Source organism: Miniopterus natalensis, chromosome 14 (genome assembly GCF_054644295.1).
Source record: "Miniopterus natalensis isolate mMinNat1 chromosome 14, mMinNat1.hap1, whole genome shotgun sequence".
Lineage (NCBI taxonomy): Eukaryota > Metazoa > Chordata > Mammalia > Chiroptera > Miniopteridae > Miniopterus > Miniopterus natalensis.
The window spans coordinates 15,346,490-15,362,070 of record NC_142094.1 but is presented as its reverse complement, the minus strand read 5'-3'; the positions used below and the strand labels follow the sequence as shown (position 1 = coordinate 15,362,070).

The 15,581-nt window shown below is 56.8% G+C and overlaps 1 protein-coding gene across 2 annotated transcripts in view; it reads right to left on the bottom strand.

Annotated features, from left to right (window-relative positions):
- The window catches only part of ZCCHC24 (zinc finger CCHC-type containing 24), a 59,068-nt gene extending 45,022 nt beyond the window's left edge, over positions 1–14,046 (bottom strand). For both annotated transcript variants that reach the window (XM_016195525.2, XM_016195526.2), the window contains exons 1-2: positions 13,784–14,046; positions 1,509–1,709 (exon numbers count right to left, since the gene is read on the bottom strand). In XM_016195525.2, coding sequence (XP_016051011.1) covers positions 1,509–1,709; positions 13,784–14,026 — 444 coding nt within the window. In that variant the 5' untranslated portion in view covers positions 14,027–14,046. The remainder of the gene's footprint in view (positions 1–1,508; positions 1,710–13,783) is intronic.
- Between the last annotated feature and the right edge of the window lie 1,535 nt (positions 14,047–15,581).

Genomic DNA, 15,581 nt, shown 5'->3' with positions numbered 1-15,581 from the left:
GCTAAGTCCTGCTCTGCCCCCTCCCAGGCTGCAAGCGGGAGAGGGTGGAGGAAAGTTTTAGAGATGCTGCTGCGAATGACTGAGAGCAGAGAACCCCTCTGCTGGGGGCTCAGCTGGGGAGGACACAAGGGGTCCTGTCCATGGGTGGGCCATGGACATAACTCTGAAGACTAGCCAGGTCTTTCGTTGCTTGCTTGCCCTTGCCCTTTTCAGAGAACCCCTGGAGGGTGAGGCCTCACCTTCTGCTGAGATTTCTCGTGCCCAAGGTCCCTGCTGACTACATATTGAGGGGTAGACAGGGCTCACTGGAGGGTGGATTTGGAGGACATTCACCAGTGGGTCAACTCCCCCTACTCAGGAACTAGGGAGGGCCTCCCCTGCCCGGGGCACAGGGGGCGAAGCTCACTGGTGTACATGAATCACCCGGGTGGGGGTCTTACTAAAATGCAGCTCTGGGGAGTGCCTGAGAGTCTGTATTTCCACAGGTTCCCAGGCAACACTGACTCGGCCATGCCTGGCTGTACTTTAACAGCCAGGACAGAAGCGTGGCACTGCCAGTTGTGCGGGGAGTGGTGAGCAAGGAGCACATCTCAGCTCCCACGGGTCCTGGAGGGACCCAGCCCCACCCAGCCATGCCCTCAGCTTCCAACATCTGGAGGGTGAGACAACATGGGTTTTCTGAGTTTACAGGATTCCATTTCCATGACATACACAAAATAAAGTAGTACCACATCATAAAAACACTGGAAAATATGAAAAAATAATAGGGAAAAATCACTGATAATCTCAGACTGTATTTAAAATGACTGTTGACCTCTCTCCCCAGGATTCCAAAGCCGCATCTGTCAGAGAGCCTGGGCTCACCTCAAGAGAGGGGTCTGCCCCAGGAGCCCCGCCCTGTCAGCGAAGCATTCGGCGAGAGACCCTCCATCTCCTGGTCTCCTTTCCTCCCCAGCCCCACAGTGCCTTCGCCAGCGCCATCCTGGGGGCAGAGTCGGGCAGTCACCCCTCCCTCCAGAGCCCCCTCCTCCCTCCAGGCAGCAGGCCGAGGAAGCCTGGCGCAGAGGAGGCAGAGGTGGGTCTGGGGGAGGGGGCGCACATCTGGATTCCTGGCCCAGAGCCCACATTCCTACCCTGTGAGTGTGAAGAGATGGGGTCTCGGGGGAGACCTGTGAGGAGGCTGCTGGCCCCCGTCCCGCCTCACCCGCCACACTGTAACAGGGGAGGGACTTGAAAGTCCAGAACCTCATTTTGGGTTCCCCCACCCAGATTGCTGCCTAACCAGTGCAATTCCAAGCTGGGCCTCTGTCCTTTCACATCAGCCAGGCCTAACTCAGAAATACCAGAGGGGACAAAAAGGTGGAGACCGGAGAGGGCCACAGGGCCACTTGTTCATGGAAGGGGATGGTGGGGGGAGCTGCTGCACCTGCCTGATCCATAGAAGCTGGTCCACAGGTCAGCAGGTCAGCAGGGGGCCCACGAGCCCCACCTGGGCCAGGCTGCCTTACCTGGGGGCAGTCCTTGATGTAGTGTCCTTTGTTGAAGCACAGGTGGCACAGGTAGTTGGGCGGGGGCCTCTTGCTGGGCTTTCGGGTCTCGGAGGTGAGGGTCAGGTCCGAGAAGTGCTCGGTGAGGGAGCTGAGGCCGTCGGCGATGTTGTTGAGGGAGCCATAAGGCGAGGCGCTTTTGTACACGCTGCTGCTCAGTGCCTGTGGGGACAGAGGCTGTGAGGGCTCCAGAAGGCCTGGACACACTCATTCGCAGCCATAACCTTGGGGAAATGTCCATGGGCACACACACACGCATGAATTCATAATGAAGCTGCAGCTGCCCGTGGGCTCTGGCTTCCTGAAGCCTGAGCTCAAATCCTAACTGTACCTGTGTGTCCATGGGCAAGTCAGTTAACCACTCTGGGCCGCAGTGGCCCCATCTGGAAAATGGGCATAATAAGCTCTATCTCCTAGGGTTTCTATAAGACTAATGCGAAGTCACAGGTGTATAGCTCTCATCTGCCTGGCACTTAGGAGCCGCTCCAGAGATGGTGATGAGGGTGATGCCGATTATTACTGTCATTAGTTCTTCAGACTCTGCCAGGAGATAAGCAGGTCCAGCAAAAAACCACCTGTGAGGTTAGGGGCTCTGCCACTCACTGGGGGAGTGACTGGAGACAAGTCACTGATCTCTGAGCTGACTCAGTTTCCTCCACTTGCAAAGAAGGGGATGTCGATGCAGGGAGCAGGCTGAGTCAGCGCTTTCCCGGGTCTCTGGAAGCGTGAGACCTGTGCAGACCCTCTGGGGAGCCCTCGGCCCGGCCCAGCCAGCTCTCTGGGGACCCAGGGAGGAAGTGGCCCACCTCTCCCACCTTTCTCACCTCTCCCACCTCCAGTTGACAGGAACCAGATGTCTCGCCTGGCTTCAAAGCAGACGTGGCCCAGGCCCCCTCCCGGTGTATACACCCTCTATTTATAGGAGTCACAGGCTCCGTGGCCAGGCACGCTGGAATTTAGTGAAGGTGGGGCCTGCGGTGAGGCCATGGGCTCCCTTTCCTGGGGCAAGGCCAAGGCTGGAAAGAGGCAGCTCCCTCAGGGGGTGGGTCTATGTCATGCCTGGGCATGGGCTTGGGCATCCCGACCCCAGCTCAGGTGCCCAAGAACTCCAGGAGTGAACTGCAGGCCTTGGGGAGCCTTGGGTCTAATGAAGAGACATGGCCTTTTTCTTGGGAGTCCCCAGGCTGATGGGCAAGGAGAGCCCCTGAGAGGAAGTTGCCTCAGGAACCCTTACAAAGACAGGGCAGACAAAGGCTCAGGGTGGGGCAGTCCTTTCTGTGTCCCCTCAGTGTGAGAAGGGGATGGAGGTGAGCTAAGAGCTGGCCCCAGGAGATCAGGCACCCCCCCCCACACACACACACACCCAGGACAGATCCCACCCCTTACACATCTACGTCAGCCTCCCTACTTGTTCCATCTCTGGAGGTCTGGTGCGCCCCTTCTAGAGGACACAGCCCTTACCATCTGGGTTCCAACACTCTTCTTGACCCCCTGGACACCCTGCTATGTGACTCTGGGCCAGCCCCTTGCTCCCTCTCATGTAGGTTTGGACTGGAGACTAGGATCTGGAAGGAAAGACCCAGACGTGCCCAGGGCAGCCCAGGCCAAACACACAGTCGGCCGCCTCCAGCAACTGAGAAGGCTCTCAATCACCTCTCTGCTCTACCACTGCCCAGTGCCTCCATGACACCCAGGACCAGTGGAAGATGCCACACAAACCCGCATTCGGTCTGAGCGCAATTCTCCAGCTTTCAGATGGCCCAAGATGGGGTGGTCCATCCTGGGAGGCAGAGGGTCCCCCATCCCTGGATGTGTGGGAGCCAATACTGAGTAACCTTAGGGGCATGGGAGGGGTTTAATGGAAATGGGATTAGGTAATAACTGAGCACCTACTATGTACCAGGCCCTAAAAACTGAACACATATTAAGATAGCCATTGTCCCTGTTGTACAGATTAAACGAGCATGTTCCAACCTGTACTGAATGATCTGGGAAACTTTTAACAAATACAGTTTTCTGGGCCCCACTTAAAACCTACCAATGCAGCCACCTTGGACTGAGGACCTGGAATCTGCACTTTTTATTGTGGAAAACTATACATATATAAAATCTGTCATTTTAGTAATTTTTAAGTGTATAGTTCAGTGGCATTGAGTACACCCTTATCATATGCAACCATCACCACCATCTATCTCTAGAAATTTTTCATCTTCCCAAATGGAAGCTCTGTTCCCATTAAACACTAACTTTCCCTCTCCCACCACCGCTCTAATCTGAATTTTTAAAGCTCCCCCAGGCAGTTCAGGTACAAAGAGCCCAGCCCACTTGGCGGAGCACCTGGACCTTCTGATGGTCAACGTCTCTCCTTAGACTGACTCTCGGCCTCTCCCCACCCCGCTGGCCTGAGGGAGGGCAGCATGGCCCCAGCCTCCCCGAGAAAAGTTCATCCAAACACAAGATTTGAAGCTCCAAATGCATGACTCACCCTCATGGCTGGGAAATGCAATTTCACAAATAACAACCCTCTTTTCCCCCCTTTTCTTTCTTTCCCTTTTCTTTTCTGGATGAGATTTAAGCAAGTCCACAGGAATCAGGACCGTTTTGGCAGCAAATCGTGGAGAGGAAGGGGAAGCTTGGTGGGTGCCAGAAAGTGCACTAATTACACCCTGAAAACCCTTCCCTCATCAGGCGGCCCCGCTCCCCTGCGCACAGCCCCGCTGGTATCCCCGCGCACCCGGGCCTCTGAGCAGGCTGCCCTCTCCCTGGCAGCTCGACACCTCTCGGGGGCCACACTTAGCCCCTGTCACAAAAGCAGCTCCTAGTCAGACGGCGAGGCCAGGGCTCCTCTCCTCACTGCTTCTCCCACCTCCGCAGTGCTCCAGCCTGTGCCTCACGGCTGCTCCAGCCCAGTTTAAGATGATGTCACCTTAGAGATGGAAGGACAGAGTGGCAAATGGATACAACCTCACTCTCACAGATGGAGAAGCTGAGACCCAGAGGACCAGGGGCACAGACCAGGGCACACAGTCAGGCCTAAGGGCCAGTGTCACAAAGAGTGGGTGGGGCAGCAAGCTGCTTCCTCTCTAAAGAAGTTGGAGAAGGAGCTGGGGCCATGGAGGTGAAAGGCGAGTCGGACTCTCAGATGTTCCCAGGCCTGTGGCGACTGGATGGAGCAGAGGCCAGGACACCCACAACTTCCTCCCGTCTGCATGCAGGGCTGGGCCTGACCTCTTGGGTGTCCCATGGGCAAAAAGTAAAATGGAGCAGGAAAGATACGCAAACTTGATGATCCTGCAGCCCTACTTTCTTAAGGTCGGACACGCAGGAACTGACAGATACCCCCAGAGCCCAGCAAGTAGATGGCACCAAGGGCAGGCTGGGCAGCAACTCCCTGTGGTCAGCCCCTAACTCTGCAGCAGCCGGGCTGCTCCTCTCTGCGTCCCAAGGAGCAACTGCTTTTCTACCTCTAGTCCTGCACTTGCTGTCCACCCCCGGGAGGCCTATCCAAACCTCCTCTGGAACCTGACTCCTGATGTGGTTCTATTTCTAGTGGTGGGGCCTCGAAACCACCCCTTCCTCTTATTCAGGCCTTGGACTCCGCGGGACAGTGTGAAAAGCCCAGATTCAGGTGCTCCTGAGGCCTCACTGGCCAGAGGCCCCAGCTTCCTCCAGGGGCCTGCTGGGCATTCCTGCCATATAGCCCTGTCCCTCAATGCTATAGGTGGGGTGGGGCCACCCCATGACTTCCCTGCCCTTGCCTGAAGGAGCCTGAAGTCTTTCTCTGATCTCTTTGCAAGACGTCGCCTCCTCACGTTTCCACAAAGCTGGACATCCCTGAAGGCAAAGATTCTGTGACCCCTGTCACTCCAGAGCCCAGACTGTTCGACTGCTCCTTACACCTGGGATGGCCCCGGGTACAGATCATCACAGGCAGGGGAGGGCCTGGGAGTCCCACCTGACAGAAGCAGACAGATGCCTTAACACCTTGAAGGATTTGGGTTGAGGTCCCCGAGTTCCTGTGGACTAAGTCGGAGGGCGATCTCACCCTAGATTCAGCTGCTCTGGGGACTGGTCAGGAGCAGCCCCCGAGTGTGATGGGTGGAAGCCTCTGGGCCATCTAGGCCCAAATCACCAGCCTGGGAGAAAAATCACCTGTCCTTCCTCCCTAGGGCAGTGACCCAAGCAGCCAGCAGGAAGTGTGGGATCCTCACACATCTGGAAGACAGTGTCAGACTCCTACCCATTGCTGGAACTTCTCGAAGGTTCCGGCTTGGCTGCTGGGGAAAGTCAGATGGGAAGACACTAACATTTATTCTGATCCTATTTGTGTCACATACTTGACTAGATCCTTTCCCTCTCTTAGTCTTCGGCATTATTTTATGGAACTGGAAACTGAGGCTCTGAGAGGCTGAGCAACTGGCCCAAGCACGTGGCTGAGGAGACTCGGGCATCCAGGTCTGTTGGCCTGTTCTACGTCAGCCACCCAGGGCCTCCAAGGCTTGGCTTCCCCTCCAGGGAGGGGCGCCAGAGCAAAGCGCCAGGTGCGAACCACTCTGGCACAGGGGCCCCATGACATCATATTGCCAAGCCCCTCAGCACTGGCAAGATGAGGCACCCACTTTTCTGGGCTACGTGAGGGATCTGGGCCCTGGGGTTGGTGGTTCTGCTGAGGGATTTGGGGTAGAGAGGCAGAGGTTCCAGCACTGACTCAGCCTGCCAAGCTAGGCCCCTCCTGTCCCCACCACCCCCTGCACCAGTACAGCAAGAGGGCATGGTAGGTGGGGGGCAGGCCAGAATTAGGGCAGGTAGGCAGAAGTTCCAAGACCAGACTAGAGAAGAGACCAGTGCAGAACAGAGACAGCGACTGCTGGTGGACACGGGAGCAGCCCCTGCAGGGAAGGGCATGGAGGTGGGCAAGGGGATGAGAAAGGCAGTGTCCGAGGGGGCCTGGCAGAAGCAGATAATGAGCCCTGCCCCGCAGGCTGAGATGGACCCGGGTGGGGGGGACCTCCAATGCCAGTCCCCAGCTATGTGGGGGTTCTTTCACCAGCTGAACAACTGCTTTCATATCCCAAGTTTCCCCTCTATCCCCCACATGGACACATGCCCACGCATGCACACACGCACACTTGCACACACATACACGCCCACATTTCTCTCTTTGAGACAAGAAACCATTCATCTCACAAATGACTCCATCCCTTCTCCAAGGGATCTGCACTTCTTCTACCCTTAGTGTTTATCTGGGGCTCCAGCCCCAGAGTCAAGCGCACGCATGCAGGCACGCACCCACCCTGTACACACCAGCAGAGGCGGGCGTGGGCTGGGCTCCGGGAGAGGGGGAGACAACCGCTGTGAAGGCAAGGAGCTGACCAACGGGGAAATGAAGCCCCACCTGGAGGAAGGTTTCCCTAGCGGTGGGCAGACCCCGGCCCTGCTCCCGTTGGTTTCCACGGTCCAGAGCTGACCTATAGGTCAGGAAGGTGGCAGAGCTGGCGGCTTCACCCAGGCAACCCTTCACCCAGGACCTCCAAGGGCACCGTTGCCTCCTGGAGGTCCATTCTCCCAGGACGTGCAAAGCACAATTCTCCAAACACAGCCAGTGCTCAATGAGACATTCTAATTTAAATAAGCAGTCCTTGTTCTTTCTGGTAGGAGATGGAGGAGCAGTGGCAGCAGGACCAGGCACAGGGGGTACAGGGGAGACCCTCTCACACTCAGCTCCTCCTACTCCCGCCCAAGTCAGCAATCACGTGACAGGTGCTCACGTTTCACAGCCATAAGCCCCTGCCCAGCTAGAGCTTCAGCGTTGGGGACCAGGCTGCCTCTTGCTTCTAGAAAGTAGTCACTGAATAAAAGCAGAAGGCATGAGTCAGAATCTGAGAACTAGAAGGGACCCTAATATTTCTTCAGTCTGCGGTATCACTGAGGCTTGCAGCCTCGATAGCAGGGGGCCTAGTTTAGGACTCCATTGTTGACATGAGGGTGTCATGATCCCCTTGAAATCATGCACAGCCATGTGTGTGCGTGTGTGCTGTGCTCTGTGCACTGTGGTAAGGAGAGATTCAGATTGTCAGAGGTCCACAACCAAAGAAGGCCAGGAATCATTAGCATACCTAAGTTTCTGCTGCAACTGCTCTAGGGACAAGGCTTCACCATCCCCCAAGTCACCTCTTTCCAATTAATCAGGATTCCGTAAACATTCCTTCTGTGAGATAAAACAAGAGGCTAAGAAACTGAGGAGAGTGTTCACACAGTCACAAGTCTGGAGCAGGAAAAGAGAAGGTTCAGCTCCCACGCATCCACCCAGTAAACGTTAACTGAGCACCTAGTATGTCCTGGGCACTGACTAAGCATAGGATGCTAGGACTGCAAAGTGGAAAAAGCGAAGATGCCTACTCTCGGAGTGCTAACAACAGGGCTATGGAGATAGACACATATAGTGCATATTTCATGGCAAGACCAACTGGTAAGACATGCTTTACCAAACACACATATGACTCTTCTGTCACGTCCAGAAACTGGAGGGACAGAGAAGCTAGTGGAGGTGTGCTCTTCATGACAGCCTTGTAAAGCCTCTCAGAGAAGGGGCTTGTGCCACAAAGAAGTAATTTGGGGTCTCAGTTGTACAAGGGCAGGGAATTGCATTTTAGGTAGAAGCGATAGCAAGTGCAAAAGCTTTGAGGAGTGGGACTGCCTGATGTTTTCAGAAACCTCAAAGTAGACCAGTATGGCCAGAGGAGGGCAGAATAAAAGATTATACACTACCACCACCACACGCGTGCGCGCGCACACACACACACACACACACACACACACCAAGCATCCTGAGACCTAGGCTGGAGCCTTGGGTCTGCCACCAATTTCCTGTTTCATACTCCTCTTTTTTTAAAAAAATACATCTTTATTGATTTCAGAGAGAGAGGAAAAAAGAAGGAGATAGAAACATCAATGATGAGAGAGGCATCATTGATCAGCTGCCTCCTACAAGCCCCCAACTGGGGATCAAGCCCACAACCCGGGCATGTGCCCTGACCGGGAATCGAACCGTGATCTCCTGGATCCTAGGTCAATGCTCAACCTCTGAACCACGCCTAGCCAGGCTCATACTACTCTTGAAGAGCCTTAGTTTCCCCATCTGGACAATGGGGATGCTACATACAGGCTATGAGGAGACAAAAGTATGGGAAGTACTCAGTGCCCGTCTCCTCCGCCTCTCCCAAGCCAGGCTGCCCTTGGATTCACATCCCATGGAGTCCATGCTGGGTTTCTGGAGAATGGCCGGAGCAGGGGCACACAGGAAACCCAGTGCCCATGACCAATGCCACCATTCCCCAAAAGATCTAGGATCAGGGACGAAACATCAGAAGAACTGGGGCCCACAGAATAACCCAGGTGCGAGCCAACCCAGAGACCAGCAGAATGAGCCACAGAGACAACTGCAGCTGGAATACAGAGGAGTTCTAGATCTAGCTCTGCCACCGACTCACTGGGGGACTAGCCAGGCCTGTTTCCTCGTCTGTAAATGGGAGCTTTGAAGAAAGAGAGGCCAAGATGAAAGCACTACCCAAGAGTAAGGGGCTGCTACTCAAGGGCATCTTCTCCGCAGGGCCCTCCGCTTGGTGCTGACAGCACCTGGCTCTCTGCCACTGCTAATTAGTAATTACTAATGCTGCTTGCTTTCCTCAATCCCACCTGACGCAAAAGGTCCCTGAGGTGTGGTCTCCTTTCTGGGGCTAGGCCCACTCATTTAACTTAATTTGATGGAGGGAGGGTCGGGCCACCTCAGCCAACAGGCCCTTGGATGACAGTCCTCCTTGCTTGAGTCAGAGCTCAGCTTCTGGAGGGGAGGGGGGAACGGTGCCAAAGGGAGCCCTGGCTGGGCTGGAGCGGTCATTCCTCCCAGAACCTGGGCCTGCACCCCCACCCCACTCACACAGGCCGCAAAGGCTGCTGGGAACAAATTCAGCTCCTGAAGCCCACTCTTAGTGCCAGTGAGGCAAACTCCCATCCTCACACAGGTATGTGGCTTTGTTCTACACATCCACACTGGGCATGTGACCCCCTGGCTCATCGATAGCTGTGGATAGGCACAAGAGACACAACAAAACCTTGAGAAGGCTGTCAAGACCTGGGGCCCTTTATTTATTTAGTTAGTTAGTTATTTTAAAGAATATGTTTTTATTGATTTTTAGAGAGAGAGGAAGGAAAAGAGTGAGAGAGAGAAACACTGATGAGAGAGAAACATTGATCGGCTGCCTCCCACATACTTCTGGGGATTGAGCCTGAAACCTGGGCATGTGCCCAGACCTGGAACTGACCTGGCAACCTCTTGGTGCATGGAACTACACTCAACCAACTGAGCCACACTGGCCAGGGCCAGACCTGGGGCCGTTTTAAAACAGGCCCCACAGTCGCTCCTCCTAAGGTTCGAAGAGCCCTGTCTATGAAGAATTGCTGAAGCCCTATCTGTTAAGCCTTGTGACATGTTTGCTGCTGTTCTCAAATCTCCCAGGGGCAGGCCAGAGTGGTAAAGAGGGGTCTTCAGTGCTACAGAAGACCTGGGGATGGCCCCTGGGTTCACAGCTCCAGGAGGAGCCTCCTAAGGGTTAGAACTATCCAACAAGGGAGAGGTCTGCCTCCATGGAATGTCTCCTGGGCTTGGAGATGTTCCAACAAACACTGGTAGGTGTTGTGTGCCAAAAATGTGCTCCAAATAGGTACAGAAAATGTTGGATTGAAGAAAGGTTAATAGGTTTTGTGCTGCAAGACTTCTCAGAGCCTTTACTGTGCTAGAGGGCATTGTGTTTCTCCAAGGGAGGGACAGTATGCTATGTTTTCCAAATGCATTTGACCCCCAAAGCGCTTCCCTCAACCCCACAAAGCATCACTTTGCCATATCTTCAAGCCACTCCTGTCCCTGGAGGAAGAGGGAAAGAAAATGGCTGCTCTAATCTGACCTGGAGTGGCACAGCCACACCTTCCCTTGAACAGGTACAGGGACTACCCAGGAGGGTCTCTGGGCATCCCTCTGAGGGGCATAAGAGCTAATGCTCAACAAGGTGGTAACTCTACTTTTCTCAAAGTGGAATCCTACAGGACACACACTGCTGTGAATTTAAATTCCAAACAAAACTTGGCAGAGGAGACTCCACGACTCCCAGCCCCCACTCCCACTAAGAGCTGCCTTCCTTGGGTACCTGGAGAGAGTGATGGTGCTAAGCCAAGGGACTCAGGAGTCTCTCTCCAAAGACATATAGTTGTTGTCACAGATCATGACTTGAAACGGGGTTCATAGGGCCCAGTTTCTAGACCCAGGTGCCTTTTAAAAAGACTGCACAAAGGGCCTGTGCCTGCTTTGGCCTGGCACCCTCACCACAAGCTGAGAAGCTGAGGAGCCCTGCCAAGCATCCAAGTCACCTCCTGGTGCTTGCTCCTGCACTTGCCCATGAACTCTGCCATCTCTCTCCCTCTCTTTCCTTCCAGGGCCAGTGTTCCACTCAGAACCCTTGGCTTATCTTCAGCTTCCAGAGCTGAGGTTCCAGGGGCACAATGGGCTTCTGTGCCCCCATATCCTCAACCCCCCCTCCCCGCCCAAATCCCAGCTGCATTCATGGTGTTTTGCTATTGTGGTGGGAGCAGCCTGAGGGTGGTGCAGGAGGGGGTGGGCTCTTGGCACAGAGACTGGCGAAGACAGGCCGTGGTCAGCGGTCAGCATGCAAGTCACATTCGCAGGCACTGCCACCGGGCCTGCCAGGCCTCACACAGAATGGCGACGCTCCTGTGTCCCTGGGTTCCTTCGTAGAGTCCCCTCTGGCCCACACACGACCTGCTTCCTCTCCAACCAGCCCCTTGGTAGCATTCAGGTGGGGAGTATTTTTTCTTGCCTTCTCAGCTCGTTGCTATTTTGGAGCTACATTAGGTCACCAGCTAAGTCCTGGATGCAGGAAAGGCCTGTCCCCAGGAGCACAGCTGGGGCTCCAAGAAGGTTTAGGAGGCGAAGCGGTTGGGAGGTGAGAGTGAGTGAGCCCGAAGCCAGGAAAGCCTTCTGGAGTCAGCAGGCAAGCCCGTCCAAGGAAGCCACTGGCCTAGGAGCACAGGGGAGCTCCTGTTACATCCCCTAACCCAGCCCATCTGTAGGCACATCCTCTCCTGTTTGTGCAACTCTCAGAGCCCACACACACCATCCTAAGGAACAGCAGAGACTACATTTAACAGATGGGTGCACTGAGGCCTGGAGACCGGGGCATTCCCCCAAAGTCAGGTCATGAGACTTTTTGGGCCCCAGCAAAGGAATGTGCCTCATCGTGGAGAAACTGAGGTAAGCAGCAGTGAAGTGACAGTAAGCAGGTCTCACTGAGACCCAGCTGGGATCCTGGATGCCAGAAATTTCCACCGTCTTCCTCCCACAGGGGACTCCTGATGGCCAAAAACTCCCAGGGCCCTCTCAGCAAAGACTCACCTATGGGGAACAAGGCCACCACAGGGTGGGGGCAGAGGAAGGCTAGTAGGGGCTGATTAGTGACCCCCACTTGGCCTGCGGGTCGCAGTCATCCTCCTCCCTTAGGGCTTCCACAGGACCCCCATGATATCATGAAACCATTCGCCCTGTATCGTCCTGTCTTCTAATCTGAGCCCCTGAGCCTGTGAATGAATCCCCAGGGGCCCACACAGAGCTCAACAAATGTTTGGTAACAGATGACCCAAGCACTGAAGACAGACCCCACAAACCGTCCCCCAAAGTCACTGATCCCTGAAGGCAGTTCCCTGAAGAGGCAGCAAAGTCTCTTACAAGAAAGAAAGATTCCCAGCCAAGAATAATTCCTCGTGTGGAGAGTGCTTTACAATTTACAAAGAGCTCTGGCATACAAATTCTTTCTCCTGGCACCAAAGGCTGCCTCTCCACGCTCCTCTCCTTCAACTGTGCCCAACCAGCCCAACACAGGTCAACCAGTCCTCTCGGCCTGCCTGGTGCTGACCCACCTCTAGCCCCGAGGCCAGCATTTTACATGGCCTTGTCTCCCCTAGTCGGTAACGGCAGAGTTGAACGCATGATGGGGCCAGAAAGGGCGACCCTCTGTCTCACTGTTCATCCCGAGTGCACTGGTGCCTACACAGGCCTTCTCTCCCACAAACGTTCAGGCCTCTGGCTCTCCTAAAGCTAACGGGTGTGCTCAAGTCTAGAAGGAAAATGACCCTCCTGTGTGTCCTCTCCCTCACCCCTCTCTCCCTCACCCCCTCCTCCTGACTTTTACAGAGAGAGCTGCTAGAGGGGAGTGAGTGAAGGCCACAGAGGGTGTCTGCAGTTCCCAGACGAAGCAGGGGTAAGTGGGGGTGGGGGAGGGGGGCCAGTAGAGAGGAGTAGTATATAGGAAGCCTCCTAAGACCCTCACAAGGGCTGGGAGTTGCTGGCAATCTGTGTGTTTATCTAGCTGGGGAAGATGCACTGCCCCTCCGACGTTGTAACTGAATCCACCCAAGAGCAGACTTTGCAAGCAGCCGGCCCAGGTTTCTGGAGAAGGCGCTGGCAGCTGGAGCCTCTCCCCCTACTAGCCCCCCTCCCAAGACCTCAAGAGGATTTCCCTTTCATTTCCTTCCAGGCTGGGAGGGCGGGGGACAGCGCAGTCTGTGGGGTCAAGCCCTCAAAAACCACTTCCTATGCGGCTGGGGGAGGGCGAGCAGCTGGAGGAGGTATCTGGGGGTCCCAGTGTGGGAACAGCAGGAAAAGCCCTCTGGGCGAGTCACCGCTCCCCAGGGTGCCCTTCGGGTCGAAAAACCACCGAGGTCGAGAGAGAAAAAGATTTGAGGCCCCTCCAGAGGAGCTCGGAGCGGAATCTTCACTCTGGGTCCCAGCTAGCGGTGGCCAAGACGCGGATGGGGTTAGGGCTGCAAGAGGCTCCCCGCCCCGGCCGCGCCCGGGCTGTCTGGAGAGAATCCGGAGCCCCCTCCCAGCCGCTCCCCCCGCCCCCCCAGGCCCCTTCGAGCCGCGCGCCCGGGGCTGGGAAAGGGGGCGGGAGAGCCCCGCCCGCGCCCGAGCAGCTCCCGGCTGGGCTCTGCCGGGAGGTGACGCGCTCCCGGCGCCCCGGGGACTTCGGGCAGCGAGTTTGGCAGAGCTGAGCCGAGCGAAGCCAAGCAGGGCCGGGCAATACGGAGCCGGGCCAGGCCAGGGGGAGCGGGGCAGATAGGAAAGGGCCCCGCTCGGTGGCCGGAGGGCGGGGGCGCGTAGGGGCACCCACCTCTCCGCGCTGCAGCTGGAAGAAGCTGTTGAGATAGCTGGAGTGCAGGGGCGAGCCCAGCTGCTCCGGGCGGCCCTTGCCGAAGGCCAGCTCCGGGGGCGCAGCGCCGGCGGGCGGCTCGGGCCGGAAGGCATCGAAGGCGCTCGCCTGGTGCGTGTCCTGCAGCGACAGGTAGACCCAGTTGAGCAGCTGGGCCGGCTGGTACACCGAGGCGCTCGTGTCGATGGCCGACAGCAGGCTCATTTTGCGGCGGCGGTGCCGGCCCCTCCCCGGCAGCCCGCTCGCGCCCCCCACCTCCAGCGGAGGGGCGGGCACCGGGGAGCCTGCGCCCACTGCCCGCCGCCGGAGCCCCGACGGCTATCGCCCCGCGCCCCGCGCCCTGCGCCCCGCGCGCTGCCCGCAGCCGCCGCCGCCGCCGCCGCCGCCGCCGCCTCCCCCCGACTGCGGCCGCAGAGCGCGCGGGCGGAGGAAGGAGGCAGCGAAAGTTGGGCAGGAAACTTTTGGGCCCGCCCACTTCGCGCCGCCCCCCGCTCCGCGCGGGGATCCGCTATCTGCCTCAGCGCTGACCCCGTCGGCGACCGCTCCCTGGGTGGGGCCCGCGGAGGCCGCGCCCCTCTGGCGCCGTCCTCGCCCCCCATTGGCTGTCTCCCTGAATATGAAGCAGCAGGGCGGGGCGAGGGGGAACCCGGCTCTTCTAGGTCCGCGGCGGCCCCTCCCAGGCCCCAGCCCGGCTCCCGCTGTCCCGCGGCGCCCGCGGGAGCTCGGCGCGGCCGGGGCCAGCGCGCTCGTCTAGCTCTGCCCTCGGCTCTCTCCCGTCCCGTCCTTTCCAGATCCTCTCCAATTGTTCCTTTCACTCGGTTTTCCTTTTCTGTCTCCCCACCTTTCTCGCGCTGTCTTCTTTCTCACACCGATACCTCCCGTCCCTCCTTGCTGTCCGTTTCTCCGTGGCTGTCCCTGTGTGTCTCTGGCTTTTCCATTTCCGTCGAGTCTGACGCGTCTCTGTCTCGTCTTCTCCTCCGGGGCGCGCGCACACACACACACTCACACACTCACACATTCACATTTACACACTCACACACTCACATACACACACACTCACATACACACACTCACACACGCACTCACACACACTCACACACGCACTCATACACACACTCACACACGCACACGCACACACACGCACTCATACACACACACTCACACACGCACACACACTCATACGCACACACACACGCGCACTCACACACGCATTCACACACACAGTCACTCACACACTCACACACGCACACTCACACACACATTCACACACACTCACACATACATACACACACATTCACACACACATTCACACACACATACACACACAGTCACTCACGCACACATATACACACACTCACACAGTCACTCACGCACACACACACACACACGCACTCACACACACACACAAGCACACTCACACACGCACTCACACACACAGTCACTCACACACTTACACACGCACACTCACACACTCACACATATTCACACACACTCACACATACCTACACACACATTCACACACACATACACACACAGTCACTCACGCACACATATACACACACTCACACAGTCACTCACGCACACACACATACACGCACACACACACTTCTCCCTCCTTCCCCTCGCTATCACCGTAGGACCCTCCCCCTCCCACTTAATTCCTTCCATCTGCAGAATCGCTTTGCGGGCCAGCGCTGCCAAGGGGGGCCCGGGTTCCTGCCCCAGGAAGGGCTCCCCGCCCCCTTCCCTCGCCTTCCCC